The 27,979-nt window shown below is 38.0% G+C and overlaps 1 protein-coding gene across 2 annotated transcripts; it reads left to right on the top strand.

Moving 5' to 3' along the window:
• The first annotated feature begins 9 nt into the window (after nucleotides 1-9).
• Nucleotides 10-27,967, top strand: VPS39 (VPS39 HOPS complex subunit). 2 transcript variants are annotated; one of them, XM_014950297.1, is made up of 26 exons: nucleotides 10-203; nucleotides 1,901-1,966; nucleotides 2,810-2,836; nucleotides 3,298-3,362; nucleotides 4,159-4,201; nucleotides 5,254-5,348; nucleotides 6,578-6,676; nucleotides 7,312-7,404; nucleotides 8,660-8,843; nucleotides 9,451-9,571; nucleotides 9,930-10,050; nucleotides 11,051-11,180; nucleotides 12,772-12,914; nucleotides 14,357-14,500; nucleotides 15,080-15,221; nucleotides 15,497-15,583; nucleotides 19,103-19,176; nucleotides 19,758-19,856; nucleotides 20,117-20,234; nucleotides 20,720-20,848; nucleotides 21,412-21,514; nucleotides 22,453-22,498; nucleotides 23,133-23,282; nucleotides 23,455-23,589; nucleotides 24,199-24,290; nucleotides 25,436-27,967. In XM_014950297.1, the coding sequence occupies exons 1-26, from the start codon at nucleotides 131-133 to the stop codon at nucleotides 25,509-25,511; spliced, it is 2,655 nt and encodes an 884-aa protein (XP_014805783.1). In that variant the 5' UTR covers nucleotides 10-130; the 3' UTR covers nucleotides 25,512-27,967. The 2 variants fall into 2 exon arrangements, with proteins under 2 accessions (XP_014805783.1, XP_014805785.1); XM_014950299.1 differs by lacking the exon at nucleotides 2,810-2,836.
• The last annotated feature ends 12 nt before the right edge of the window (nucleotides 27,968-27,979 follow it).

Below are 27,979 nucleotides of genomic sequence, written 5' to 3'. Positions count from 1 at the left end.
GGCGGGGTGCTGTGGGCCGGCGGCGGCGGCGTTTCTGTCAGGGCCGTCCCACCGCGGCCGCCGGTCTGCCTCTCTCGAGTCGGCGGGCGCTGCGGTAGCCGGGCCTGGAGGAGCCGCCGCCACCACCGCCATGCACGACGCCTTCGAGCATGTGCCGATCCTGGAGAAGCTGCCGCTGCAGATCGACTGCCTGGCGGCCTGGGGTGAGCCGCGGAGGGGGCCGCGGCGCTGCCGCCCCTGAGCCGCTCTTCTCTCCCGTCCCGGGCGGCCGGGGCGTCCCCTCAAGCCGGTCTTCGTCCCTGGGGGGGGCCCTGGGGTGGCCGTGTCGCTCGGTCCCCGGCCGGTGGCCCTGCCGCCTCGCAGGCCTGGGCGTGCGGGGAGCGTCTCCCCGCCTTTCGGCTCGTTGCGTTGGCTTCGGTGCCTGCAGCCGAGGGGCTACCGGGGCCCAGCTCCGCTCGCCGGGGTGCCGGTGGTCACCCACGGCCCGCAGCCTTACCCTCAGTGCCGCTGAGGAGGAGGCTGCCATCATTCCCGGTGCTGTAGCTGCCGGCCGGTTCCTTTCCTGCGTAAAAGCAAGGAAACCCAGAGATACTTGCCTGTGTCTTGACTAAAATTTATCTCGGAAAGACAGTGGTGTGTTGAGGTCTTCGGTTTAGAGTCTGTTTGCATGTGTTAGTGGCATGTAAATGTAGGTTATTTTTTTTTTGGGCAGGCTTAACAGTCAAGGTTTTGGTCAGCTGATTGCACCAGCTGTCATAATGATAAGGCTTGATTAGGCTTTTCAGGCGGCTTGAGCAGTTCCCATCAGAGGTACTAATGTGGCACAAAATTGGAAATTAGAAAAAAAAACCTTCAGACACCGCAGAATTGTGGCCCCTTTAATCTAAGAACAAAATTATAACCTGATTAGTAGTGCCACACTGAAACTTGAGTTGTTTATGCTGGAGTCGTGTAGCAGAGAAGATGTGAAGAGAGTTTATTCCTGCTTTGAGGCTTTTATCTCTTTGAAAGCATTTATTTTGCTGAAGTAGAACAAAGTCTAAACCCACAGGTTTGTGACAGTGTGGTTATGTAAAAAGACGTGTAATTCTGGCTCTACAGCTTTTCTACCAAATAGTGGAAGAAAAATCTTGCAGGAAACAAGATTTTATTAAAAGACAAACGTCTTTGGTAATGAGAGAATACTAGATATAGAAAGAAACATTGTGTATGCTTCTTACCTATATGATGTTCACAAGAAGGGTGAATTTCAGTCTTATTTCATGACCCAATAAAGATTCTATTCATTTCATATGCTATAAACGCTGTAAATAGGAAGAGTATAAAACTCCACCACAGAATTTTGTGTGTAAAAAAGTTCTCTTTTATCAATCTTGAATGACTGCTGGTCATCCAAGGGATTCAAATCCCTTGGATTCAAACTTGGGCAAAGCTGCCACTGCCCTTCCAGGCATTCCTGACTATTTCAGAGAGTTCTTTTAAAAAAGTAACTATTTTTTAAAAAAACAAAGAAACAAAAAAAAACCAACCCAAAACAACCAAACAAATGCACATAGAACTCCTTGTTGTTTTTTTTTTCCTGACAGTTCTTCCCATTATGTAGTAGTGTTCTCTCTGGGAGGTAGTAGTTTCTGAAAATAGTTAAGTGCCTCTTTTGATTGCACACAAGATAACAATCGTTTTCTTCTTTACCTTTGTATAAACAAGTGGCATGTGGTGTCTGGGCTGTATTCTCTGTTCCCTTCTCAGAATGAAAACTACTTTGAGCACTTCCACCAGAAAGAGGATAGAAGGTCCTCTAGTGTTCGAAACAAGTTTCCAAGTGTTGTGATAAGTGTAACTTGACTTGGAAGGACTTCGTTGAAACTAATTAGGCTCTTTTTCTTCCCTGTCTTTGTAGAAGAATGGCTCCTTGTTGGTACCAAACAAGGGCATCTTCTGCTTTACAGGATCAAGAAAGATGCAGGTAAGTTGATTTTAAGAATGACACAAAAAGTTGATTACATTCTTTTTATTTCCTGCCTTTTAAGAGGCTGTAGTGATGTTAGCACAAGTGTGTTCAGTCGCTGATTCTTTCCTATGTAAAGTTGAATGAATATTTGTGTGGGATCTTTCATGAAAATGTATGTACCATTTATATTATTAAGAAAGATAGCAAGTAATATTAGCCTTTTATTTTTCTGTTTTAAAGTATGTTTTATATCAGATCTCCATATGTTTGAATTTATTAAGTTAGTGTAATTTTTGTGAGTAGAGTGCACAAACATGCACAAAAGCAGTGTGATGTGCAAATTGCCAGAAGCTTGATGTCTTCTGTTAATGAAGGACTGGATTAGTGAAAGAGCAACTTTCTTCAGTGGGTCCACGAGCATCAAGGGGTGGGGAAGAGGGATCCCTCTGAAATAGTTCTGTCATGTGTTTATTCTTCTCCCTGCCTCTTTGACAGTCATAAGTGTTTATAGCCTATGCTAGAGATGCCACAAATAGAACTATTCTATAATTGGTTTAGTTAAAATTGATTTTCACTAAACAGATTTGTATTTTGCATTATCTGCTATTATGTAGAAACTGATGTTATTGAACACAGTAATGTTGTGTAGTGTGGGACAGGAAATAAAAAAAAAAAAGCATCTGTTTCCATCAGCTCTTGGAAATATATTCTTTGTAGCTACTTGTATTCTGGAGACTGAATTCAGTTTGCTTTTCTAAACCTGTAGGCTGTCTGTTCCAATCAGAACATGCTAGTCTTGAGTTGCTAGTGTCTTATCTCATGTGGTAAATTTCTCCCCCTTTTTTGCATCAATGCCAGGAGAGGTTATGTCATCAGAAAGTGTCTGTAAGTCTTTATCCCTAAAACTCCTTTTAAACCCTTGTGGTGTAGTGTTTATTCCTTGTCTACTTTGCAGTGATGTGCTCCCTAGCAATTTAAATTGCTGATATTTGATTGATGTGGATAAAGTCTTTATGAGTATTTTTTGTATCTCTGGGTTTCAAAATGCTTAAATATAATTCTTGTAATATAAAATTCCAACAAGACAAAAATGTAACTATTGATGAGGCCCTCGGATGGGCACAAGAAGTGTAATTTACATTTTCACCTGACTATGTAGAAGACCTTCTGATGCATTTAGCTATTAAGTAAAAGATAGCACAGATATGTTAGAAAAGTTATTCTTTTAGTGTTAAGTGGCCAAGTTTGTTTCCATAATTCTTTGTAATCTATTTAGTATAATATATATGCAGTCATAAATTTAAGGGCAACTTCAGCTTACATAATCTCTCAAATCTTTCTGGTAGGTTGCAATAGGTTTGAAGTGACACTAGAGAAATCCAACAAGAACTTCTCAAAAAAGATTCAGCAGGTAGGAAATACTATCTTCTTGGTGAGGGGACAGTTTCCCAGTTTTTTCAGCCAAGAAATGAAATATCAAATGTACTTCTGAAGTTTCTACTAAGCTTAACAAAAAAAATTCCCCAAAACTATAGGTTCTTCTAGAGGTGATACAACCTGGTGTTTTTGTCCATTCTTCCCATAACAGGAATAAGCTTGGTTTGGTTGATAAAGCAGAAAAGAAAGAATTGGAACTTAAAGCTTTATTTTTGGCTTTTATGAAATGCTGTTGTTAGCAATAAATCTTCAGCTGCTCTGACTGAGAATATTTGTAAAAAATATGGTAATACACCAACAGAGTGTAATATATAATTTGACTCTGATAAAATGTGAATGTAATTCTTCTTGCTTGGAATGTAGAACTAAAGTAATTGATTATCCACTTCCAATCTCACTACCATTTCTTTTTTTTTTTTTTGGGTGATCTTTCACTCTATTATGTTGATACTTAGGAAAGCACTTACCTCAAAGGTTATGCAGCCTCTTTCAGCAACATTCTGCATATACTTTAGAAGTACTTCTGTACTAGTAACATACCACTTACATCATTTTTTTACCAGCTTAGGCTGCAAGCTCTGTGTGTTTGCTTGTAAAAAGTGACTATAAGTGAAAGGGGTTGCAATAGCTGGAGGAAGGTTGTGCATAAATATCTGCTGTTTTCATTATTTTGGGAGTATCTAAGATGCATTTCCTTAGACTATCTATAATCAAGCCTTTTTCAGAGGTTTACTTTGAGTGGAGTTCACTAATAGAATTCTTTCTTTCAGATTCACGTTGTTTCTCAGTTTAAAATTCTGGTCAGTCTATTAGGTAAGTGAAGAAAATGTTTTAATGTTTAATGAACTCTTTTTGATGCAGTTACTTGGCTGAACGTGGCACCCTTTCTACACACCTGCGTAGTAGTCTAGTTGTTGAAAAGTCATTGGGTAGGATTTAGGCTTTTTCAGTTTGCAGAGGAAGCATTGTGCAGCATAGATTGAGAGGCAGCTTTGCTTGTTGTAAGCCAGCTTGGAGAACAAAGTATTAATGCTAAGTTTTGCAATTAAAAATGAAAATATACATATGTGTGCTAAAGCATGTGTGTATATATACATGTGTGTGTTTATATATATAGTTTGTGTTGGCATGTGTATATATACATATATACTTACATGCATGTGTATGTGTGTGCACCGCATGAGAGGGGCTAAAACTTCTGTCCAAACTTGTTTGATATATGAGACCTACTGTTGATGTGTTACACCAAATTCAATCTATATGCAGATGGTGATCTTTTACCATCTTGTGGAAGATCTGAGTTTGCTTGTCTCTGGCTGGCAAACCTTATGATCTTCCTATGTCTTTTCTTGCTTATGTTGCTACTCCCTTCTTTATGATCTCCAAGTCCCGGCTCTTCCGACTCCAGCATGCGTAGATTTCTGCTGCCTGCGTCCTCGTGCGTACAAAAACTTGACCACAGTACCCTCCATTTGAAACTCTTCACTTTCCACTAATTTCAGGAGCCAGTTCAAAATGGTCTTTATTCTACAGTCTTCCATCATGAACTTGCTCTGCTCTGACCTGCTTGCTGTCCCTTCCACTCCCACTTCCTCTTCTTGGGTAGCACGTGTTCTCAGTACCCTCATGTAATTTGGCCAATGCTGGTGTTAGTTGTTTTTTCTGCATTTGTTATTTTGGTTTTGTATGTGCTTCAGCACTTACTTTTCAGCTTTTGGGAAAACATTCCTTTTCCTTTCTTGCAGCTCTTAGTTTCACAAGTTCTTCTTTTTATGTAAATGTAAAATGTGATAATTTATTTGAATAGGCAATGAGCTCTACATGTATTAAATATTGAATAATAATTGGAATTTTGTTTAAAACAGAAAATAACATTTATGTCCATGACCTGTTGACGTTTCAACAAATCACCACAGTTTCCAAGGCAAAAGGTGCATCTCTCTTCACTTGTGACCTACAGGTAAGAGGAGGTGCACAACAGCACAAATGTCCTTGCTGTTTGTAATAAGAATAAGTTTTTTATGTCGCTGTATGGATTAGGTTTGTTAATTTTGTGTTACAAGTTGTTTGGGTACTAGTGCTTTTTAAAATTAGCACATAATGGATGTTGAAGCTTTGTTTAAGGCAACAGTTTTTAATGTAGTCAACTTAGTTTTTTCCTGTGCTTCATAAGATGTCTTCCTCTGCCTGTTATGATTGTAGCCTTTAATCTCCTGACACAAAATTGCAAGGCATTTGCATATCCTGTGGTTAATTTGATTGGGTTCTTCTTTGAAAGGTCATCTTCCAATATAAAAGCTGTTTCCTTCCCTTAAATCTAGGTCATAATAGTTTCCTTTGCCAAACATCTCCATCACTGTCTTTATTATATTTTTGTTTCTGTTAAACAGTATTGGCCTAAGGAGTCGTCCCAGGGCCGTTGTGGTAGATTCAGGCCATAAAATGGTTCTATAAGGTGTAGCAATTCTCAGTTCATATGCTTTGATTTATTAAATTACTCACTTCTGTCCAAGTGAGTTTCTTAGCCTACCTATTCAGAAACTTTATTCATAACCAGAAGAGATGGCTTAGTGCTCTTTATCACTTTTTATGTCTTTGCACCATGGGAGCCTAGTGTTAGTATTTTCTAGTAAGTACTTAAGGTTTTCTAGGTGTTAAAACTAGTAATGACTTTCAAAGCACCTTTAAATCTGGCCATTCCAAAGTGCCTTGTTGTTTGTGTGTACAGGCACTTAGATTTTCTATTATTTCTTGCCAAGAAACTTTTCCTATAGGCTAGAATATTAAATAGTTATTAATGTTTTTATCTGTCAGCATTGCGTTGTTCCATTTCCTCCCCTCTCCTACACTGCATAGAGTTCAAGCTATTTATCCTAGTCATCAGGGCTGGGCTGATAGCTCTCTATACTTATCTTCTGTTCGTGTCTGTATGTCTTTGGTGCTCTTTGTGCTTTTTTTTTTTTTTGTATTTCCTTGCTGTCACAATCCCTGCCAAAGTTCATTTTTAAGTATCCCGCCCCCCTTCTCTCTGTGCTTCCTTGTTTAGGCAATGCCCTTCTGGCATGGTTAAACAAAGCTACTCTTCATCTGACAACTTTGCTTCAGGCTGGGGATTCTTTTGGCCCTTTATTATCTTACTTGCCTCTTATTTTGTGAGTGCCTGTGAGTTAAGCCTGTCTACTTTCACAGCAGTCAGATACCGGGGAAGAGGTGCTGAGAATGTGCGTGGCAGTGCGGAAGAAGCTACAACTTTATTTTTGGAAGGACAGAGAGTTCCATGAGCTGCAGGTGAGTTGTGTTGTTTCTGTAGTCTCAGCAGGGAGTGCAGTTGCTCTTCACTGCTTGCTGTGCAGTCCCTGTTACTCAGAAGCACTGAAGACTTTTAGCAGACTGACTCCGGTTGGTTCTGCAGTGATTTGACAAAGCAGCAGCAAATCAAAGCGAAAATAAACGGTTGAAAGCACAATTAATGGCATTAATACAGGTTCATAACTTAAATCAAAGGCTGTGTTCTATTTTAACATTCTGGTTGTAGCATGCTTGCAAGTCAGTGAAACGTGCTAGTGTGCAGCAGTTTTCCAGGTATGTCATAAAGTCAGAAGGTAGTTACTGACAAGAAGTATAGAAAATTGCACTTGTGAATACCACAATGATAAAAATAAGCAATGGAAATGGGTAGAGAATTTTTCAGCTATGCTGGTCTTCTAGAAAACTACCAGCTAATTCTGGGCATGCCTCTTTACTGTGCAGGAATCTCGCCTTTTAATTGAATACTGCCATTCCTTGACCAGCACGTCAGGCGTGTGTGGTAGGGAATACAATGTCAATTAACAGTACTTTCTTTTACACTCTGTGTTGCTAGATTTGACTTCTGCTTTTCTCTTGTAACAGCAATTTTAACCTGTTTTCCCTGTTTTCCTCAGGGAGATTTCAGCGTACCTGATGTACCCAAGTCTATGGCCTGGTGTGAAAACTCCATCTGTGTAGGCTTCAAGAGGGACTATTACCTGATACGGGTAAGACTGGGGTTTGCAATACAGTGTTAAAGAGGATTTGGATAGCTGTAGACACAACAGAGGCTGTCTTTGTGCTCAGGGATTTATCTAACAGACATTTATGAAAAACAGCATCTGGTGCTCTTGCTATATGTGGTTTTGGAAGGGCAGTCTAAGTCTGTCCCTTTAACCTGATGTTTTGTCAGGAATTGATCTTCTGTTTATTGCTGTTGAAAACAGTGTTTGAAGCTCTTGCAGACGAAGGGCATCAGAAGAGATAGATTTTGGTTTGGCAGCAGTTTATGTAAGCTCAGTTTGCATTTTATTTAATGTATTAAGCAAAGAGATGGCTCTAAAAGGGAAAAAGGACTAAGAATATCTTCTTATCTGGCAGACAATGGAGCTTAACTGTTTTTCTTTTTTTTTTTTGATTCTCTTGTTGAACTGAAGTCATTTCAGTTTGAAAGTCTTTAAATTTACTGTCATCAATTTAATATTGCAGTTTCCACTTATGCTTCATTTGACAGCTATATTTAATTCTCTCTTCTGCCCTTACAATTGACTGAAGATGAGGTGCACCACTCATAAATACATGTACATACATGGGTGGTAACACTGATCTGTACAACAGGAAAACTGCACATTAATTTTTACAGTCACTTCAAACTGACACCGCTCGCAGAAGTGATGCCTTTCTGCAGATGTTGATTCCTGCCTGTTCTTAGATCAGCTCATGGAACAGCTTTTTGGATTATTTGTTTTTTTTATTTGTTGGGGGTGGGTTCAGTTACCTAGACAACATGTGGCCCCCCCACTAGGGCAGGGGAAAAAGGCTAGGCACCTTGCTAGGTTTTTTTGTTTGTTTTATGTGTGATAATGCTCACTCATGCCCGAATAGAATCATGTTAAAATTTTGGCCTAAACAAAATCCTCTGGTCACATCAAGAAGTGTTTGGACACTTTAACTGATGTTGCTACCGTGCTATGCATTTTATAAACCTGTATGAATTATATGCTCAGCTACTGTTATAGTAACAGGACTGCATCATCTCAGACACAAAAGTACTAATTCTTTCTTTCCAAATGACGTACAAGCAATATAAATGATGATATGCAGAAAGTTATATTGCTACTCTTTAAAATTGCACACATCCTGTTAGTCGTTAATCTGGGTTGTAAATCCCTCTAGGGGTTTTTTGGCTTTGGTCTTATGTAATAAATGTTTGAAATAAAGGTTATTTTCAACAACAGGTTTTTTATTTTCTTTTTATCCCAGGTGGATGGAAAAGGATCCATCAAAGAACTGTTTCCTACCGGGAAGCAGCTGGAACCATTGGTAGCACCTGTAGCAGATGGAAAAGTTGCAGTTGGCCAAGATGATCTAACAGTTGTGCTCAACGAAGAAGGGATCTGTACTCAGAAATGTGCCTTGAATTGGACAGATATTCCTATAGCCATGGGTGAGAATTAGCAGTAATGTTGTTTTAAACCTGCTTTGTATATGACAAAATCGTTAGCTGGATTTTCAGCGTGACAGGTTCTAAAGTATTTCAAGTTGTACTCTGTGGAGTGCTTGATGTGTCTATTTTTGTTTCTTTCCTTCCTTTGCTTGTAGCCTGCATGCCTGTCTCCTCAGAAAACAGGCATATTGCATGTCTTTTATGGAAAAGGTTTGAGATTGAAGGTAGTGTGTTTACGCACTATATTTCTGGGCACCTGAGCACCACAGAAATTCCTTATGTTGAAAGATGAACAAAAAGCCTGGTTGTAGTCTGTTAGCAAACTGCTGTCAGCCTTGGGAGATTGAGCTTTGTTTTTAATAAGTAAAAAAGGGACACATTTCAAGGGAAAAAAAAAGAAATTGAAGAGAAGCCTGGCTTTAAGTCATGGATTGTTTTAAGGAATATTTGAGAACAATCAATTTACATTTTTCATTAATAAGTAAAAAAGGGACACATTTCAAGGGGGAAAAAAAAAATTGAAGAGAAGCCTGGCTTTAAGTCACGGATTGTTTTAAGGAATACTTGAGAACAATCAATTTACATTTTTCACTTGTTTCATTAATAGAACACCAGCCTCCCTACATCATTGCTGTTCTGCCAAGGTACGTGGAGATCCGCACTTTTGAACCCCGGCTGCTGGTACAGAGTATTGAGCTGCAGAGACCACGCTTCATCACCTCTGGAGGGTATTTAGTATAACTGATTATTACTTTTTTTGGGTGTATGGTAGCACTCTGGAAAACTTGGGGAGGAAGAGCTTTTCTAACTCCCTCAGCTTAAGAAGTAGCATTGAAGCAGTCTGTTGTTTTTTATGAAAAGATGGGTGGAGGCCATACCTTGAAGAGTAAGTGTCAGAGTTGAGTGTCTTTGGGAATTTTTGATCACTGGAGATACATTCTTCTTCTTTGCAATATTTCTCAAGTTGCCCTTGTATCTGATTGATCCATGTGTTTATTAACCAGGATTGGGGTTTTTTTTCAGATAAGGAATTGCTTCTTTCTCAGTGCTGGACTTTAGTAAATGACCTTTTTGTCTTGTTTCCAGCACGAATATTATATATGTGGCAAGTAATCACTTTGTGTGGCGGCTCATTCCGGTGTCCATAGCCACGCAGATCCAGCAGCTTCTGCAGGACAAGCAGTTTGAGTTGGCTTTGCAGTTGGCAGTAAGTACTCAAAAACCTTTGGGTTTGTAGTGGATGCACTTGTGCACAAGTACACAAAAGGATGTTTGCCTTCTGCTTAACTGTAGCTAGTTTGGATACTTTAATCTTCTTACTGTCCACTTTGCTCAAACTTGTAAATTCTAGCCTTTTTTTGACTTAAGTTTTGGTGCTGTGCTGCCATTTCTCCATATTGATCTATTGTGGTTTAGATTTTGAGATATAATCTTGTGTGAAAGATTATGTCTCTTAGCTATTTAATCTTCTTTTAGACTTTGAAGTCAGTTGGACTTCAAAGTCTTCAGACTGCTTGTAAACAGTTTTGCTTGGAGTTGTGTGGTTTCTGTCAAATGACTAGCTTTTTCTTATAATGGCCCTTCATGTTACTCCTGAAACATAATAATTTTTTAGAGATGCTGAAGCAGTGTGTTTAATTCTGTTGCTCATACTGTTTTAGGATTTTCTGATTTTTTCAGAAACTTCCCTGGAATTACATTAAGATGAATTAATTGCATTTTGTGTTGCTAACTTGAGAAAAAAATTTTGAAAAGACAAATAAGTAAAGACATAGTTGCTGTGATTGAGTGAGTGTATAGATAACCAGAGGCAGCTTTCAAACCTTCTAGCTTTTTTTCAGAAACTTCCCTGGAATTACATTAAGATGAATTAATTGCATTTTGTGTTGCTAACTTGAGAAAAAAATTTTGAAAAGACAAATAAGTAAAGACATAATTGCTGTGATTGAGCGAGTATATATAGATAACCAGAGGTAGCTTTCAAACCTTCAGGTTTATCTCAGTGACACAAGAAGCGTGGTATCTGAGAGTTGCCATCATAGGTGTTCACTTTGGAAGATTATTTTTCTTCTTACTCTTTCCAAAGGATAATACTCTGTTATTTCTGTAGAGTGTTTCCTTCTCATTTACCTTGCCCAAGAGTTTTCAATGTTGATTAATTGTTGATTAATGTTCATTAATTAATTGATTAATTTGTATGTGTGCAGGAAATGAAAGATGATTCAGATAGTGAGAAGCGACAACAAATTCACCACATAAAGAACCTCTTTGCCTTCAACCTCTTCTGCCAGAAGCGCTTTGATGAATCTATGCAAGTTTTTGCCAAGCTTGGTACAGGTAAATGCTGGGGTTGGCATTGAGATTCCTGGGTTAGGGAGAATGAAAAAAAAGTTCACAATCTGATGCAAGTTTTTGCCAAGCTTGGTACAGGTAAGTGCTTGGGCTGGCATTGAGATTCCTGGGTTAGGAAGAATGAAACAAAGTTCACAATCTATTGTGGTTTTTTGTTTGTTTTCTGCTTGTTTGTGTTCTAAAACAGTGTGTCTTGAGCAGTCTCCTCTGTATGGCAAATAACCTAGGCAGCTATTTGTCTGGTTTTTGTGAAACTGGTTATAGTGCTTAATTAATTCCAGTCAGTGAGTTAAATAATGAATTTGCCCTTTGTGCAGAATATATTTGTATTGTAGGCTGTTTTACAGTGAGCATAGCACGTACACAGACCCTTGAGGTTGAGGGTTTCAGCAGCTGCCAGAAGCCTACTTGTAGCTTGGAATGAAAAATAAGGAACATCTGTAGATTTGCTGTGGTTTTTTGTTTGTTTTCTGCTTGTTTTTGCTCTAAAACAGTGTGTCTTGTGCAGACGTGTCTTGAGCAGTCTCCTCTGTATGGCAAATAACCTAGGCAGCTATTTGTCTGGTTTTTGTGAAACTGGTTATAGTGCTTAATTAATTCCAGTCAGTGAGTTAAATAATGAATTTGCCCTTTGTGCAGAATATATTTGTATTGTAGGCTGTTTTACAGTGAGCATAGCACGTACACAGACCCTTGAGGTTGAGGGTTTCAGCAGCTGCCAGAAGCCTACTTGTAGCTTGGAATGAAAAATAAGGAACATCTGTAGATTTGCTAAATCCTTAGACTTGGACCAAACTGAGGGACCCCTAGCCCTATTTCCACCTTAATGGACCAAGCTGCTGAAGCCAGGAAAATTTTCTGTGGTTTTGGAAGTTAAAATAGCCTGATGCTATTTCTCTGGTTTTTGCTAGGATTATTGAAAGAATACCTGAAGACTGGACTGTACCAGAGAATAGTTCTTAAGACTGAGGATCTTTTATCGGTGACAGCACTTCCCCTGTGCATTTAAATGTAGAACTTTTACTTGTTTTGAGACACTCGACATCATACTTACTTTGAAAAACTACAATGGAAGAAAAGGGTTGAGAACTCAAAATACTTTGAACTTAAATTAGAGGGCAGTAATTTTGAATTTGCTTAGACTCCATGAAAATGTGTGCTCATTAGCTACGGAAGGTGCTATTCAGTTCTTGTTTCAAAAGCACAGTAAATCTTCTCTGAAAACACTGCTTGTTCCTAAAAATCCTGTCCTACTGCCAGAGTTGTTAATGCTGGGGTTCTGGGAGAAGAGCAGTAAGAGGATTATAATAATGGCTTGTCCTTCAGGTGTGCCAAGTGCACAGCTTGGAACTTGTTGCGCTTGGACTTTGAAACAGTCTTTTTCTTGCCTCTTTAGCCTTGTTTTAGCTTAATTTCTTTAATAAGCAAATTTTGTTATCTGGAACCTTGGTGGATATACAAGTTGACTACCAACAGCTCTGTTGGAAAGCTAAGCTTGTTCAAAGGTTACATATATTTAAGAGTTTGCAAAAATAATGTTATGAATGGTTACTAATACTAGTTATTTTTTGCTTAGATCCCACTCACGTGATGGGTCTGTATCCTGACCTCCTGCCCACAGATTACAGGAAACAGCTACAGTATCCCAACCCCCTGCCAGGGCTCTCTGGGGCAGAGCTGGAGAAGGCACATTTAGCTCTGATAGACTACCTAACTCAAGTGAGTGTTCCTATATCTGTTTTTAGAGCAGGATTATTTAGTCTTGGCATACTTCGTTGGCTAGCTTTGTGTAGGAAGCAGCACGCCTACTCCAGCTCTGTAATGCTAGCTGTAAAGGGCTGTCTGCATGGTTGGAAGCTATAGCAATAACTTCTGAGAAAGCAGGGGAACTGGAAGATGTGAGGTGCCCCACGGATATGTGGGAGACATCACATGTGACTTTTGTGAGGGGTGGACAAAATTTACTTATGCACCAGATCTGAATACGAGTCCAATATTTTATTTCTAGTAGCCTTCTGAAGAAAACTTGATCTTTTGTTTTTCTTTGGTGACTATTGTGCAGGCAATTCTATGCAAAAGACAGGTCAAAAGCATGCATTAAAAGGTGGAACTGTAGTGCTTAGTGGTAGTGGTATTTTAACTTCTGTCCTCTTTACTTTGTTTTAACTGGAATCTGAATTTTTCTGTTGCTACTCATAGCAGACTAAAAGGAAGCTTGTGCCTGAAGGAGGATCGATTTTGTGCCTTGTAGTTCAAAATCCAAACTGTTTTCCAAGTGTTTTAAATGTCTCCTGACTTCTCTGCAATGTCTCTGTTCAGGTTAACAGAGTTTCCTTCTGACTATTTTCTCAAGAGTTTCCTTCTGACTATTTTCTCAAGAGTTTCCTTCTGACTATTTTCTCAAGAGTTTCCTTCTGACTATTTTCTCAAGAGTTTCCTTCTGACTATTTTCTCAAGAGTTTCCTTCTGACTATTTTCTCAAGAGTTTCCTTCTGACTATTTTCTCAAGAGTTTCCTTCTGACTATTTTCTCAAGAGTTTCCTTCTGACTATTTTCTCAAGAGTTTCCTTCTGACTATTTTCTCAAGAGTTTCCTTCTGACTATTTTCTCAAGAGTTTCCTTCTGACTATTTTCTCAAGAGTTTCCTTCTGACTATTTTCTCAAGAGTTTCCTTCTGACTATTTTCTCAAGAGTTTCCTTCTGACTATTTTCTCAAGAGTTTCCTTCTGACTATTTTCTCAAGAGTTTCCTTCTGACTATTTTCTCAAGAGTTTCCTTCTGACTATTTTCTCAAGAGTTTCCTTCTGACTATTTTCTCAAGAGTTTCCTTCTGACTATTTTCTCAAGAGTTTCCTTCTGACTATTTTCTCAAGAGTTTCCTTCTGACTATTTTCTCAAGAGTTTCCTTCTGACTATTTTCTCAAGACTCTGGACATCTTGCAGAACTGTAAACTTGCAAAAGAAATGTGTACACCTGAATGTAGTTGGAAAGGTGATGTGTTGAATAGTCAGTAATCATAAAAATTCTTTAGGAAACAATTGATTAAAACGTTATTAAATTGGTTTAATTTAGTATTTTTACTTAGTACATTATATTTGCTGAAATGGGAAGGAGAAATACATGGTCTTTTCCTGTAAAAATTTCATTTGATGTCCTGCAGAAGAGAAGTCAGCTGGTGAAGAAGCTAAACGATTCTGACCATCAGTCCAGTACCTCACCGCTCATGGAAGGAACACCCACGATCAAATCAAAAAAGAAGCTGCTACAAATCATTGATACCACCCTGTTAAAGTGTTACCTCCATGTGAGTTTCTGCCTGACCTAGAGACTTTTCCTTTACCATGCAAACTCTGTTGGAATTTCAGATTGAAATGTTTAAGGAGGAGGACAAGGAGCTGCTTCAGAAATTCTCACTCAACTGTCTGTCTTTGCTCTAAAAATGATCTGTGAAACTTTGGTGTTAGCCAGTTTGCTCACTGGTCAGGAATTAGTTTCATGCAATAAAGCAGATGTGTCCATTTCTGGTTGCTGCATCTGTCTAACAGCAGGACCATCCCTGTGTATTCTGAAGTTTTAAGAAATGCTTCTCCTGTTGCCTTGTACTGTTAAATGCAGGAGAGTACAGTCTTTGCTGTCAATGATGTTTTTCAAAGTTTACTTCTATTCTTGAAGGGGAGTAACTCTGATATATTGTTTTCTTTCTGTCCCAACAAATTATTGAAATGAAGATGGGCCTTGTTTTAAGATGTTAAACTCCTTTCTTATGCTACAAGGCTTCTTTTTTTGTTTTGTTTTTTTTTCTCTTGTCCAGCTCCTGTTTTGTGCTATAAGCTTAGGAGGTGACCATTAGAAGTATGTTTAAGTGCTCCCTTTTTCCTTGCAGACAAATGTAGCACTGGTGGCACCATTGCTACGTCTGGAAAACAATCACTGCCACATTGAGGAAAGTGAGCATGTACTAAAGAAGGCACACAAATACAGTGAGCTGATAATACTGTATGAGAAGAAAGGTCTGCATGAGAAAGGTAGGTATTTGGTTGGGGCAGGAAGAAGAGAAGGGATAGAAGCATGTATTCCTAGTATTGAGATTTAACTTTTCAGTGAGCAGGCAATATTCTGAAGAGACTTTGTTTTCTGTGTCTGTCTTGAGACTAGATTAGTCTTTGTTCCTGTTACTTGTTTGGTCTGTGTGTTTGTTTTGTCTCCGGTAGCAGAACAGGGAAAAAGCACTTTTTTTGTTGTTCAAGTTGGAATGGTACTTGTGGTTACAAAGGCATGAACCTTTTTGTTGTTCTAAAAGCATTACAGGTACTGGTGGATCAGTCAAAGAAAGCCAACTCACCTTTGAAGGGTCACGAGAGGACAGTGCAATATCTGCAGCATTTGGGTGAGTGTGAAGGAGAGCATTGTTTTTGTGAAGGGCTTAGCCATTACTTTCCTGTTTAGCAACTTTCTAGAGACTATCAGGCTAAAGGGTATCCTTGTCATCTTGTCTGGTTTCTTGCATAATGCAAACTTCAAGGATTAATTCACAAGAGTCTTGTTGAAATTTGAGTGTATTATTGGAAAACAGTCCTTATTTCTGCTAAAAATTTCCATTGGTAGAAAATGTGCTGTAGTATTTCAAATTTTCTTCCAGTGATGATTTACCATCATTGACAATAGGAAAGTTGGTTAAGTTTTCCAGCTCAAAGTTGAACTTCTAGTTGCTGGGGTTGTGGTATCTTTCCTGAGACCAAGAAGCCTGTATGAAGATTTTGTTTGCTGTGTTTGGGTAGATCTAGGTCGTGACCTCACATTTGTAGCTGCTGGTCACAGCATCATTGGAGGAAATTGGGAGTTCACAGTGAACAGTCAATCAAGCAAGTCCTTTTTTGTTTTTTTCTACTTTTGAGACTAGTCCCCTCTTATCCAATAATATTACTTATTTCTAAATTCACAACTCTTTAAAAAAAGATATCGCGCTATTACTTTGGGAGCAAGTGGTTTATGAGGGAAATAACTTTGTTCAGCTCTTAAACTGTTGGCAAAGTTTGGTATTTTTTTTTCTATAATAACTTCTTTTAAGAACTGCTGGCTAGTTATTTCTAAATTCACAACTCTTTAAAAAAGGTATCGCGCTATTACTTCGGAAGCAAATGGTTTATGAGGGAAATACCTTTGTTCAGCTCTTATACTGTTGGCAAAGTTTGGTATTTTTTTCCTATAATAACGTCTTTTAAGAACTGCAGGCTTCTATTAGCAATATATTTATTCAATGATAATAAATTACTTACAATGACAATGAAACCTTTCCTGACTGTGTCTTTCTCTTGCATTTCTTATTCGTTGGTGTAATTTGGTAATGTCACTCATCTTAGAGAAGTGTAGGTATGTTATATTCAGCATACAGCTTTACAAAACAAACTTCTAATCTTATTTAAAAAATAAATCTATCATCTTGATAAATTAATCTCGATTGACCTATGTCAGCTGTTCATTTGTTTTACCTGCGATCAATGATGTTTAAGACCTGTAATTAATCCAAGTTGTCTGGAGTACTTTTCTAAAATCTTGGCAACTTGCTAAATTTTTTCAATGATGTTTAAGACCTGTAATTAATCCAGGTTGTCTGGAGCACTTTCCTAAAATCTTGGCAACTTGCTAAATTTCTTTTAAACTCCTGGAGCTTCTGTGTTTTGGAACCTCCTGAAAATCAGTTTTCCTGTTTGCTTCTTGCTCAGCTCTTGAAACTTGATAGAAGGGTATTTGGGTCTGTTCACTACAGAGTAATGAAATACAGTGGAAACAATCTACAAAGTTAACTATTGCTAATAAACAGAATGTTTTACATGAGTGTCACTTGCAGATTCTGCCCCCAAGTAAATAGCAGAAATATAAAGCTGTGTGTGGTTTTTTTTAACTGCACTGTCTGTTCTGCCTTGCCTAATTGCTAAGTGTCATTTCTGGGAGTCCCTTAAATAAGACGATAAATGCATTTCAGACTATGGGGTTTCTACAGATTTTTCCCTCTACCTTCCCTTTGGTGTGGCCTCTGTAGTTATGAGCTTCTAATCTAAATAATAAATGATTGTTGTTTTTTTAATTATCTTTAAAATTTTAATTATGCAGGATGTATTTTTAGTTGCTTTCACTTATGTTCTGAGTGAAGTAGAAACTCTTTAGTCGTATCTTTGTCTCTAGGTATTGGGGCATTTAATGAGATGTTCTTAAATAGTTCTTAGGTAATTAGAGAAAGTCATCAAGTATGTATTACTGATTTGGATTTGATACTTGCCGTGTGTCAATGCAGTAAGCACTTATTGTTTAGTGCATCAAAGCAAATATTAATTGTTGATTCTGTGATTGACCGTGTCCATCAAAACACTTAAATACTTTATATACGCTGAGCTAAGCACAGGAGAATTATTTATTTGATTGGATGGTAGACAGTTTTCTGTATTACACCATTCTTTATCTGTTAAAGTAGTGTTATGCAAAACTTCTTTCTATTATAGCTCATATATAAACTAGGGATGTGTTGCTGAGAAAGTTTAGAAGTTCAGTGTCTGCTTTAATTCTGGCAGCACAAAAGGTCCTTGCCTGTGACCTTCAGTATAAACGCCCCTGCAGCTGAATGTTATGTGCTGAGGGAGCCAGTTGTTTTCTTTCGTCATGTGATGTGATGTTGGCCTTTTAGTATTCTGGTTTATAAACTTTGGTAGTTACTTCATGAGTTCCTCCTCTCCTTCTGCCATTGTGAGTGTTTGAGTAGATTGTAACTTAATATTTGATTTGGTTGTGATTTCAGCAAAAGCAACTTGATCAGTGCTTTGGAAAGGAGCTATTCTGATTAATCTTACACTTGTTTATAAGGAGTTAGACTATTGTTCTACACGAGAACTTACTCCCATGACTTTTCTTATCCTTTATTTACATTTTCTCAGTGAAGCTAGCAAATTCATTACCATATAATGCCCTGTTAATTCAGAAGATTAATTGACCCATGACCTTAGTCATGGTCAATGCCAAGACTTGCCAAGTCACTGCTTTGTGTCTGAAACTTTGAAATTGGCTCTTCTGGGGGCTATTTTAGTTGTTTTACTTCATAGCATCCATCTTCTGGTTTTTGTTTTTTTTGTTTTAAAATTGCTGCTATGAAGATGCTGTTTGTTTTAAATATTTAAAAAGTAACATACTCCTGATGATGATGTGGGATGAAGAAAAGCAGACAATGGCTGCCTTTTGATAGTGTTGGTGTAGGTTTCTGTTTCTTGTATAGTTGTGTTATTTGGGCAGTGAATCCCTCAGTGGTTCTCATCAGGAGGGTGAGGGGAAAGTCATGTTTCCCTAACGTGTTATAAACTTTGTGAACTGAATTGTCCAAATTAAAGTATTCTTTTAGAGAGGGAGGTCCTAAATTTTCTTAAAAGATGAAAAGTTACTACATGTCATGTAGTTTCTATGCCAGTTGTTTCCTACTATGATGCTTTACTACTTGTTATGAAGTGTTTGAGCGTTTGCTATGTCATTAGACTGGTAGGCTGGAAATGGACTGAAGGAAATGACACAAGTGGAAAGTACAGTGCTTTTTCTACCCTGATTTATTAAAAAAAAAAAATTGTAAGGGAAGACTTTTGGAATGTGATTAAGACAACTGAGCTTGGTTTTGGTCTGAGTTGTTTACATTTGGCAGTGTTTAATATTTGAGATAATTCTTGTTTCTGTTTGAAACCGTGTTTGCAAAGTAAAGGAGTTCTGCCTTTGGCCTGGAATGTGTGATTTGCTTGACTTGCATGGGGAGGAAAGACAAACTGGATTCTTCCTGTAAATTTAGCTTTGCTGGCTCTGAAAGCACCTGCTTGTGTTGCGAGTAGGTAGATCTTTAAGATTTTAACATTAAGCACTGCTGCTTTTTGTGTTCCAGGCACAGAGAACTTGCACTTGGTATTCTCCTACTCTGTCTGGGTGCTAAGAGATTTTCCTGAAGATGGACTGAAAGTAAGTGTGGTTGAAAAAGGCAGCTTGCAATTGAGATTTTTAGTACAGTGTATGGAACTGGGTCAACTCAGTGTAAGAAGCCGTGTATTAATGCTAAATCCAATTAAATATATAATTTATAATTTCTATTGTGGTAGGATTATCAGTAGATAGAACAGGATAGCTTTTCAATTTTTATTATCCTTTTCCATCCTTGGAATACTTTATCTTGTAACAAGTACTAGAAACCTTTGATATATTTAATTTTGTTGATGTCACGCTTTTTGCACAAGAGCCTGATTGAGTATTTAAATGTCTTTCTTTTTTCCCCCTTCCTCTTTGATATAGAATTGACTCCCTGTATTTGGGAGGTGTTTGGCACTTAACTAAGGCAAAAATGGGGATGTTGATATCTCAAATGTGAGAACTTCTGAGTGCCTGAATAAGCTGCTCTGATTTATTTTTTTTTTTACTACTACTTGTGCTTACTCTTTGGGCATGCGTGATGATATGCTGGATTTCAGTGCCTCAGAGAAAATACACTGCTGTACTTAAAATTTAAGTAAAAATCACCATGCTGTGAATAAAATTTTGTTTAACAGATATTTACAGAAGACCTCCCTGAAGTGGAAGCTTTGCCACGAGATAAAGTGCTCAGTTTCTTGATAGAAAATTTTAAAAGCCTGACAATTCCTTATCTGGTAAGAACTCAACCTCTAGTAGTGCATGACATTCAGTACAACATGTTATATATAAGGCTTTAGTTCTCCAGGCTTTGGAGCCTGATGCTGTCTCAGAGAATGCTAGCTTTGCTATAAGTTGTGCAAAGAAAAAAAATAATTGAAATACATGAAATCCTGAAGTTAAGCTTGGTAAAGGAAAGTATGGAACTTTTTCTTGCTTAAAACAAATTACTTCCCAGAGGAAGCATCTATCACTGAACCTGACTCTGTATTTACAGGAACACATCATTCATGTCTGGGAAGAAACCGGTGCAGAGTTTCACAACTGTCTGATCCAACTGTATTGTGAGAAAGTGCAGGGATTAATGAAAGAGTATCTAAGTTCTTTCCCCTCAGGTATGTTTAGCCTTAGCCTCACTGGGAACACCAGGGGCATGGGGACAGCACAGGGGAGCCTTTACAGTGTATTGCTCTAAGCCTTCCCTGTTCACATCCAGAAGAAGATATCCCAAGCGGTGAAGAAACTGGAACAACAAAAGTTGTGGGTTTGTAGGGAAGGCTCTAGTTTATTGCCTCACTAGACATCTTAAGGGACCAAGTGACACTGTGTTTGCTATTAAGTGGAATGGCAGCTACTGCTCCCTGAATTCTGCATGTTAAGGGTAGGGAAGGGTCTTGAATAATGGAGTCTATTGTTTAATCAGCCACTTGATGTGTTTTAATGAGTTGATGTAATTTGGCAGATGCATCAGAATCCCAGTCCATGTAACAGTTTAATCAGCATTTGGTTACTGCTTGTAATTATTTATCTATCTTTTTCTGTGTACTAGTGTAGCAAAATAGTTGTAACACTGTAGCTTGTGTTGTTTTCTTCCATATAGATAAAACTCCAGTGCCTGCTGGGGAGGAAGGAGGAGACTTAGGGGATTACCGGAAAAAGCTTTTACTTTTTCTGGAGAAGTCTAGCTGGTATGAACCTAGTCGACTAATAAGTGACTTCCCCTTTGATGGTGAGTTCAGTTTCCATAGATTAATTAAAACCTAGCTTATTGCATTGTACAGAAAAACCTCTTCACTTTTTGTAGAATCCTAGTAACTAGAAGCAGAGAAGATGGTTGTGTCTGTAGTTGTGGGCCACTTAACTCTGTGTTTGCTGGCACAGTTGGATTTACCAGTCTCTGCAGGATTCCTGTAACTGTGGCCTAAGACCTTGTGGTGTCTCCCATCACTTTTAAGATTCAACTGGATGGGGTGCTGGGCCATCTTCTCTAGACCATACTTTTGCGAAGAAAGGTTGGACCAGGTGATCCTTGAGGTCCCTTCCAACCTGGTATTTCATGATGCTGTTGTTCACTTAAATATGTAGTCAAAATATTTGATGAGCCTGAATTCCTCAACAGATCTGAAGTGTGTTGTTTCACATTCATAAAATGTTACTGAGACTAGTGTGAAGTCTTACTGTAACTGTGCTCAGACTACAGTTCATAGTTCCTTCTGTTAGTCTGGTCACTAATGGAGCTCATGTTGTTGTTGTTCTGTGTAGCTGTTGACTACTTCTTTGTGCTATTACTAGGTCTCTTAGAAGAACGTGCTCTGCTCTTGGGTCGTATGGGGAAGCATGAACAAGCTCTCTTTATTTATGTTCACATTTTGAAGGACACCAATATGGCTGAAAGGTAAGGGTTTTTTTGGTTTTGGGGGTTTTTTTTGCAAGACTTAGTTTGCTCACTGCCCTATGGATGAGATGTGTAGTGAAATGTTGCTGCGTGTGGAACATGAATGCTGTAAGCCTTCAGGATCTTCTGGGTTTCCATGTTTCCTTGACTTTTAGGCTCTTCCAGCCTAAAACCTGTCTTAATTACAGCTGATGATGCTGGCACCTTGAGGTTTACCTTTCCATGCTCTTCTGTCATTGCACTTTAGAGCAATATGATTGTCATCAATGACTTCTTTGTTCGCACCTGTTCTATGTGAACTTGTGTATGCTATTTTGTTTCCTTTCTCTTTGGAGAAACATCCACTAGCCCAAATGCAAAGTTAAGCTCCTTCAGTTACCAGAATCCTCTGGTAAAGCTACGAGATTTTGCTTGATATATTGTGTCAGGGAACCTTCTGGGTGAATCTAAAGTACTTATGTGAAAATAGAATTAAGCAGTACTGAGAGGAATAGCTAAACATTGGAGTTTCTTTTAAAGCTGGTTTCGGCAATTACCTTTTAGAGGACATTTAACCCTGCTGTGTGGTGTACATGAACGAACACCTTCTCACTAATGAGTACCTTCTCTTTGTGATTTTCATACAGTAATTAGATATATCTACATGTCTTTTTATGCTGTGATGTGTTGATTGTAGACATCTTTTTTTTTTTTTTTTTTACGCAGCCTAGTTAAAATTTAAGTTGATTGGAAATGGGAGACTTGCACAAAACCTCCCTTTTCTCAGCATTGTAAAGCAGCGAAAATGGTGTGACTTGGTTAATTGATCAGAATTGGATGTACGGTGACCTAACTTGGCTGGCTTCAGTAGTCAAAGCATTTAAATGTTAATTTCTGTGGACTAATGCTCTAGGTTCCAAAACCATCCCTGCATTTCATTTGATTCTTCTCTGTTCTAGCTACTGCCATAAACATTATGACAGAAACAAAGATGGTAACAAAGATGTAAGTACCTTCATCTTTCCAGTCTTCCTTTTCAGTAAGCATGTCTTAGGCTATTCATATACCATGTTAGGGACTTTAAAGTTTTCGCTCTGTATAGACTTTTTCAGGGTTTGTGTAGGGGGACAGGAACCTATATATAAGCTCATGGAATTTAGGAATTACTAGATGATTGGAGTTTTTTTATTTTTTTCTTTTTAAATTAGGTTTTTGTTGAGAATGTTACTCTGTTGCTGAGTTGAGCGCATTTTGTGTAGCTAAAGTTATGATGGAATTTGGAAGGCAAAATACTGTGTGTGCATTCCACATACATCTACAGAAAAGTTAATGGTAAAAAAGTAATGAAGTGTTGGTTTCTAAAAGTTATAAATGAGTTATATAAGAAAAATGAGGGAGGTGTGATTAAAACTACTTTTACAGAAAAACTTTAGTGTAGAATGCAAGTCTTAAAAGGCCTTGGACATCATTAGTACTTTGTGGTTTTTGTTGCTTTAAGGTTAAGAGCTGTTAAAATGAGCACTTTGGAATTTCGAATGGCCTGGGTACAACTTACCTAGTACCATTGCTGGGTTCTGCCAGCACTGTCCATTGTGGATGTGTGCAGTGGTTTCAGAACTTTTCTTTTTGTGTGTAACAGGTCTATCTGTCGCTGCTCCGGATGTACCTCTCCCCACCTAGTGTTCATTGCCTGGGACCAATCAAGATGGAAGTGCTGGAGCCTCAAGCCAATCTGCAGGCTGCTCTGCAGGTTTTGGAACTGCATCACAGCAAACTGGATACCACCAAGGTAAGAAAGGCTTTTAAGTACCCGGTTTGTACTGGTGGCAGAAGGTGACAGAAGGTACTGAAGTAGGCAAAAAGCCGAATTGTAACAGTGTCGAGCTAAATATGCCAATTTCTATTCTGTTTTGGTCTCGATTCCTTTTTAGTTTTTCCTAACTAAGTATATTTTGCTCCAGGCAATAAACCTACTCCCAGCAAATACACAGATTAGTGAGATTCGAATCTTCTTAGAGAAAGTCCTTGAAGAAAATGCTCAGAAGAAAAGATTTAATCAAGTACTCAAGAATCTTCTCCATGCAGAGTTTCTGAGGGTAAGTACCTGCTGCCTGTCATTTTTTGGAATGGCATTTTCAAACAGATGTTTGATATTTAAAATAACTGCTTCCTGTGAGGAATGTGTGTGCTCTAGGTGGTGCTGCAATGCACCTGAAATGATTCAGTGTGCATCAAGTAGGTTGAATGTCCCTTTTTCAGAAGATGGCAAGTACATTAATTTTTGTTTGGATGAGATGTGTGTCTTTGCTGTGAGTCTCTGGACTCTCTGTGCTCTGTTGTGCGTTGCAGAATGGTCTCAGAGAGCATGGGCTGGATTTCCTGCAGATAAACTGAACCAGATGATGCAGTTCAGTAGTTCACCTGAACATCCCCTAGTGGTTAGAATGGCTTAGTTTGGGGACCGGGCTAGTGGAAAGCAAAGTCCTGCAATGCCTATAGTGTGCGTGTTGGTGTCCAGTAGCACCTGCTCTGCTCTACAATCTGGCTTCTTTTGTGCTGTACAACTTGCTAATGTAGATAAAGCCACTGAAAATTAAACTTTGTGACATTTTTCAGTTTCTCCAGACTAGAAGGGAGCTGTGGTGTGGCATTGCTTTTTGAAAAGTTTTGGGTTTTAATTTTTTCTTTAATTTTTCATTTTTTAGGTCCAGGAGGAGCGGATCTTGCATCAGCAAGTGAAGTGCATTATTACGGAGGAAAAGGTGTGCACTGTATGTAAGAAGAAGATAGGTAACAGGTAAGAGAGCATATACCATAAATCTGAATCAAGTATGAATCTGGTACACTTAAACTAAGAATTTTGCAAAACTTGGAATGTGTGTGTGTATATATATATATACAGAGAGAACAGCAGTATGAGGGAGATGTTTGAAGAATGTTTGAATTACAAAATAAATCGCTCAACTGGGTGGCTGGGAAAACATCAAAGCTTTAGTCAGTGAAGTTTACTGCAAGAGTTCAATCCAGCTTTCAACAAAGGAGAATAAAATCCCTTCAGAAACTCGTAAGGTTTCTTACTTCACAACTCTAGAAGACAATGTTGCTTTTTATACTGACTTTGGAAAACCTAAGAACACTGCCTACTAACTGCTTTTTAATTAGAATTGAGAAGGATGTTATAAAGAATCTGAAACTGATATGTGTGTACTAGTTTTCTATATCTGATAGCTTTGTCGTTCCCTGATTGGTTTACATTATCTTAGGATGCCTAATTCACTTGATATGTGGATGCCAATAACTTTTCTACCATTACTAGTAAGTAATTATGAGTTAGTATAGAATGCAAATTTTATTTGCGCTTTTTCATTTTTGAACTCCAGTGAAAGGCCACACAACTGGCTTACTCATGGTTTTCCTTGTTGATAATGAGTCCTACTGAGATATCAGTAGAGTTCACAATGATAGGTTCTGGTGAAACCAGATGAAAGGAAACAAAACATTTTAATGAATATAGGTCTAAATATATTTATTGCTGTGCATATTCAATTTTTTGCTGTTAGTGTGTAGCATCAGAATTTTCATTTGCATATACAGTATTGTTTTGATTGTCTAGGATTTTTCTAATGCTGTTAGATTCAACAAGGTTGTGAAGGGCAAGCATGTCAGCGTGTCACCCAGTTTTTAAATTATTACCAGTGACTTCCAAGTAAAGTGTGCCTATAGACAGGAAAATAGGTATTATTGTTTTAAAAATGAAACTCTTACAAAATCCATAGAGTTCTTTTGTGTGGTTTTCTCAAGAATGTATTCAGGCCTGTTTAAGTTATATTATGTATAATTTAAACAAGAAAGTGTCGCAGCACAGCTTGGATGTTCTTGTTTGAATAGGGAAAACTGTTTGTCTGTATTGACAGTTGATTTTTGTGTTCTGTCTCTTTACAGTGCATTTGCTCGATACCCTAATGCAATCGTTGTGCATTATTTCTGCTCCAAAGAAGTCAACACATTGGACACCTGACCTTGTTATGGTCAACTATCCCAACAACATTTGAAATTCAGAACTGTCGACTTAGAATTTGATGCCTCTGAGATTTTTTTGAGGCTTGTTGCTAGGTTCTCTTACACTGGGTAGAAGTCATCTGTGTCTGTGGACTGACTGAACCTATCTGGCAATATTGATTAACTGGAAAATGACTTTAACCATGTTACTATAGTACTGGCAACTACACTGAACCTCTTGGTACTCAGATGAAGAATAGAAACTGATTTTTGTAGTGAGTTTTGTATTGCACTCCAACCTTGCGAATGAGTTGTTAGACAACTTTTGGGCGTTCACCACAAGTCAAGTTTTACGGTAAAACTTACCTCTTTGGGTGACAATGTTGTGATTTGGCCTTGTATGTAAATAGTTCTTCAAAAAAAGAAAATTCCTTTAAAGTCTTTGCAGCTGTATCAGTGTTGCATGGAGACCGCCAGGTGTTTGGCATAGAGAAGGCTTTTGTGCCTATTTCTAGACCTAGAAAATACAATTTTACTTTCATCTCAGTAATGGGAATGTTGAAGTGTTGGCCAAAGGAATCTTTTTATTGATATTCAGTGTTATCACCTGACCTTCTGATAAGACGTTCCACAGGAGATAGACAAACAGTAGATACCAGTAGTAAGCATATTTTTTTTTCCTTTTTACTTTAGTTTGAGCTGTAAATTGAATTAACTTGTGTGTTATTTGCACTGAATATATTCACTCTTAGCATGACTGAAAGGTCAAAGACTATTCTAAGTCCACATCTGCACTCACATGAAAAAGCAAAGAACACCGTGTAAAGCAACTTCTGAAGGGAGTGAACTATAGTTGTTGCTTGAGCTTCTAGGCTACACTTGATATTTGTATATATAAGTTATTTGGTCTCTGGTTTGCTTTCCAGCATTGAATAAAAAGACTATTTCAGCATCTCTCTATTTTAAATGCTCTAGAACTGCATTCTGCTCAGGCTGGTACTGCTCTTAAATTACTCTTGGGCCAGAGTTCTTAACTACAAGAACTAAATTATACTGTACTCCTTGTAGGCTGTAATATTCTTATCTAACTTATTTTTCCACAAACTTGATAGCAGATTGGTGTGAGGGATATTAAAATGTTTGATCAGTGCAGAAAGAATCTGTGCAGTGGTAATGAAAAGGCAGCAGTAGAAAATAAACCAGTTGAGTGGCTGCTCGACTCCCAACATCCTGGTCTAGCAATACTTATAAATATGTAATTATTAAAAAGTTTGGAGCATGACATGTAACTACCAGATATCGCCTCTTAACGAACAAGTAGATGAATAAACCGGTCTGCCTAAGGTGTAATTGGATCTCAGTTAATATTATAGGTTTACTTAAACCATTGTTATGTTAGAGTTTTTAGGAACGGATCTGCTGTAGGCTGACAAGTCTGACAAGAGTCCTAATTTACTTTCATTTGCCAGTGTTACTACTTTCCCTTGATAACTGTTTTTTCCCTTTCCACACGTGTTTGTATTTATTGTTCATATGCCATGCATTCTTGTGGATTTCTTGGTCCAGTGTTTTGCAACTTCTGTACTTGGATGTCTTGGGCAGTATTGCTACTGATGTCTTTCTGCAGAGGCTGGGTAGAGGGAATCTGTGGTGGTAATGTTTTTAACCTTGTATTTCTTCTATTTGAAGAAGAGAGCCTAAAAATACTTATATTGGATTTGCACATTCTGTATAAATCTTTATATACTAGTTCAGGTACAGAGGGAAGATGGTTTGGGAGAGTTTGTTTACAGGTCATTGAGAATGAAAGAAGGGTATTTAAAAAGGCCCTGTATTCTTTGTATACAGATATAACAATATTGTTCTGATTTTTACCTATCTTATGTTTAGTACTCAAAAGTCTGATTTTTATTTACCTTCATTATCAGATACCGGGAGATCTGTATTCACAGATGAGGATCTTCATTGTGCTCTTACTTACATGGTTACGGTTGTGCCTCTGTTCACCTCCATCACATACCTTTTACAGAGATGGTTTGTGCTGTAACTTTTTTTCGTTGGTTCTTATAATGTGGTTTGGGTTTACTAACTAAACAGCAGGTTTATCTAAAGCAATAGATTGTAATAAATATTGTGAACCAGTGTGTGTTTCAATCATTGTGCAGTTAAGCTTCTTTGGGCTGCTGTAGATTTTTTATTTTTTTTTAATATATTAGTCCTCATTTTCTCCTGAAAGTCAGACCCTATGCAGGGGTTCCCAGTATCACTTCTGCTTCAATATGTGTAATTCAAATGAGGCCATGTCATGAGAGCTGTCATTACTTCTCAACTTTGGTTTTTAAATCTACAAGTTTATAGTATGCTTGTGAATGTTCTCAAAATCCTACTAAACTCACTTTTGTATCCTCTCTTTGAATAATGTTTTTGCAAGTCTTATACCATTAAATATGTACTTATTAGAGAACACTAAAATTACTGACAATTTCT

Source organism: Calidris pugnax, unplaced genomic scaffold (genome assembly GCF_001431845.1).
Source record: "Calidris pugnax isolate Ruff unplaced genomic scaffold, ASM143184v1 scaffold68, whole genome shotgun sequence".
Classification (NCBI taxonomy): domain Eukaryota; kingdom Metazoa; phylum Chordata; class Aves; order Charadriiformes; family Scolopacidae; genus Calidris; species Calidris pugnax.
Note: the sequence above shows the minus strand (reverse complement) of the source record. Positions and strands in the feature narration are given on the sequence as shown.

Excerpts from the sequence above, each read along its gene's own strand:
- VPS39 (XM_014950297.1), top strand. The coding sequence starts at position 131 with ATGCACGACGCCTTCGAGCATGTGCCGATCCTGGAGAAGCTGCCGCTG. Across the intron at positions 1,967-2,809 it reads CAGGATCAAGAAAGATGCAG|GAGAGGTTATGTCATCAGAA; the intron begins GTAAGTTGATTT and ends CATCAATGCCAG. Across the intron at positions 12,915-14,356 it reads TGATAGACTACCTAACTCAA|AAGAGAAGTCAGCTGGTGAA; the intron begins GTGAGTGTTCCT and ends GATGTCCTGCAG.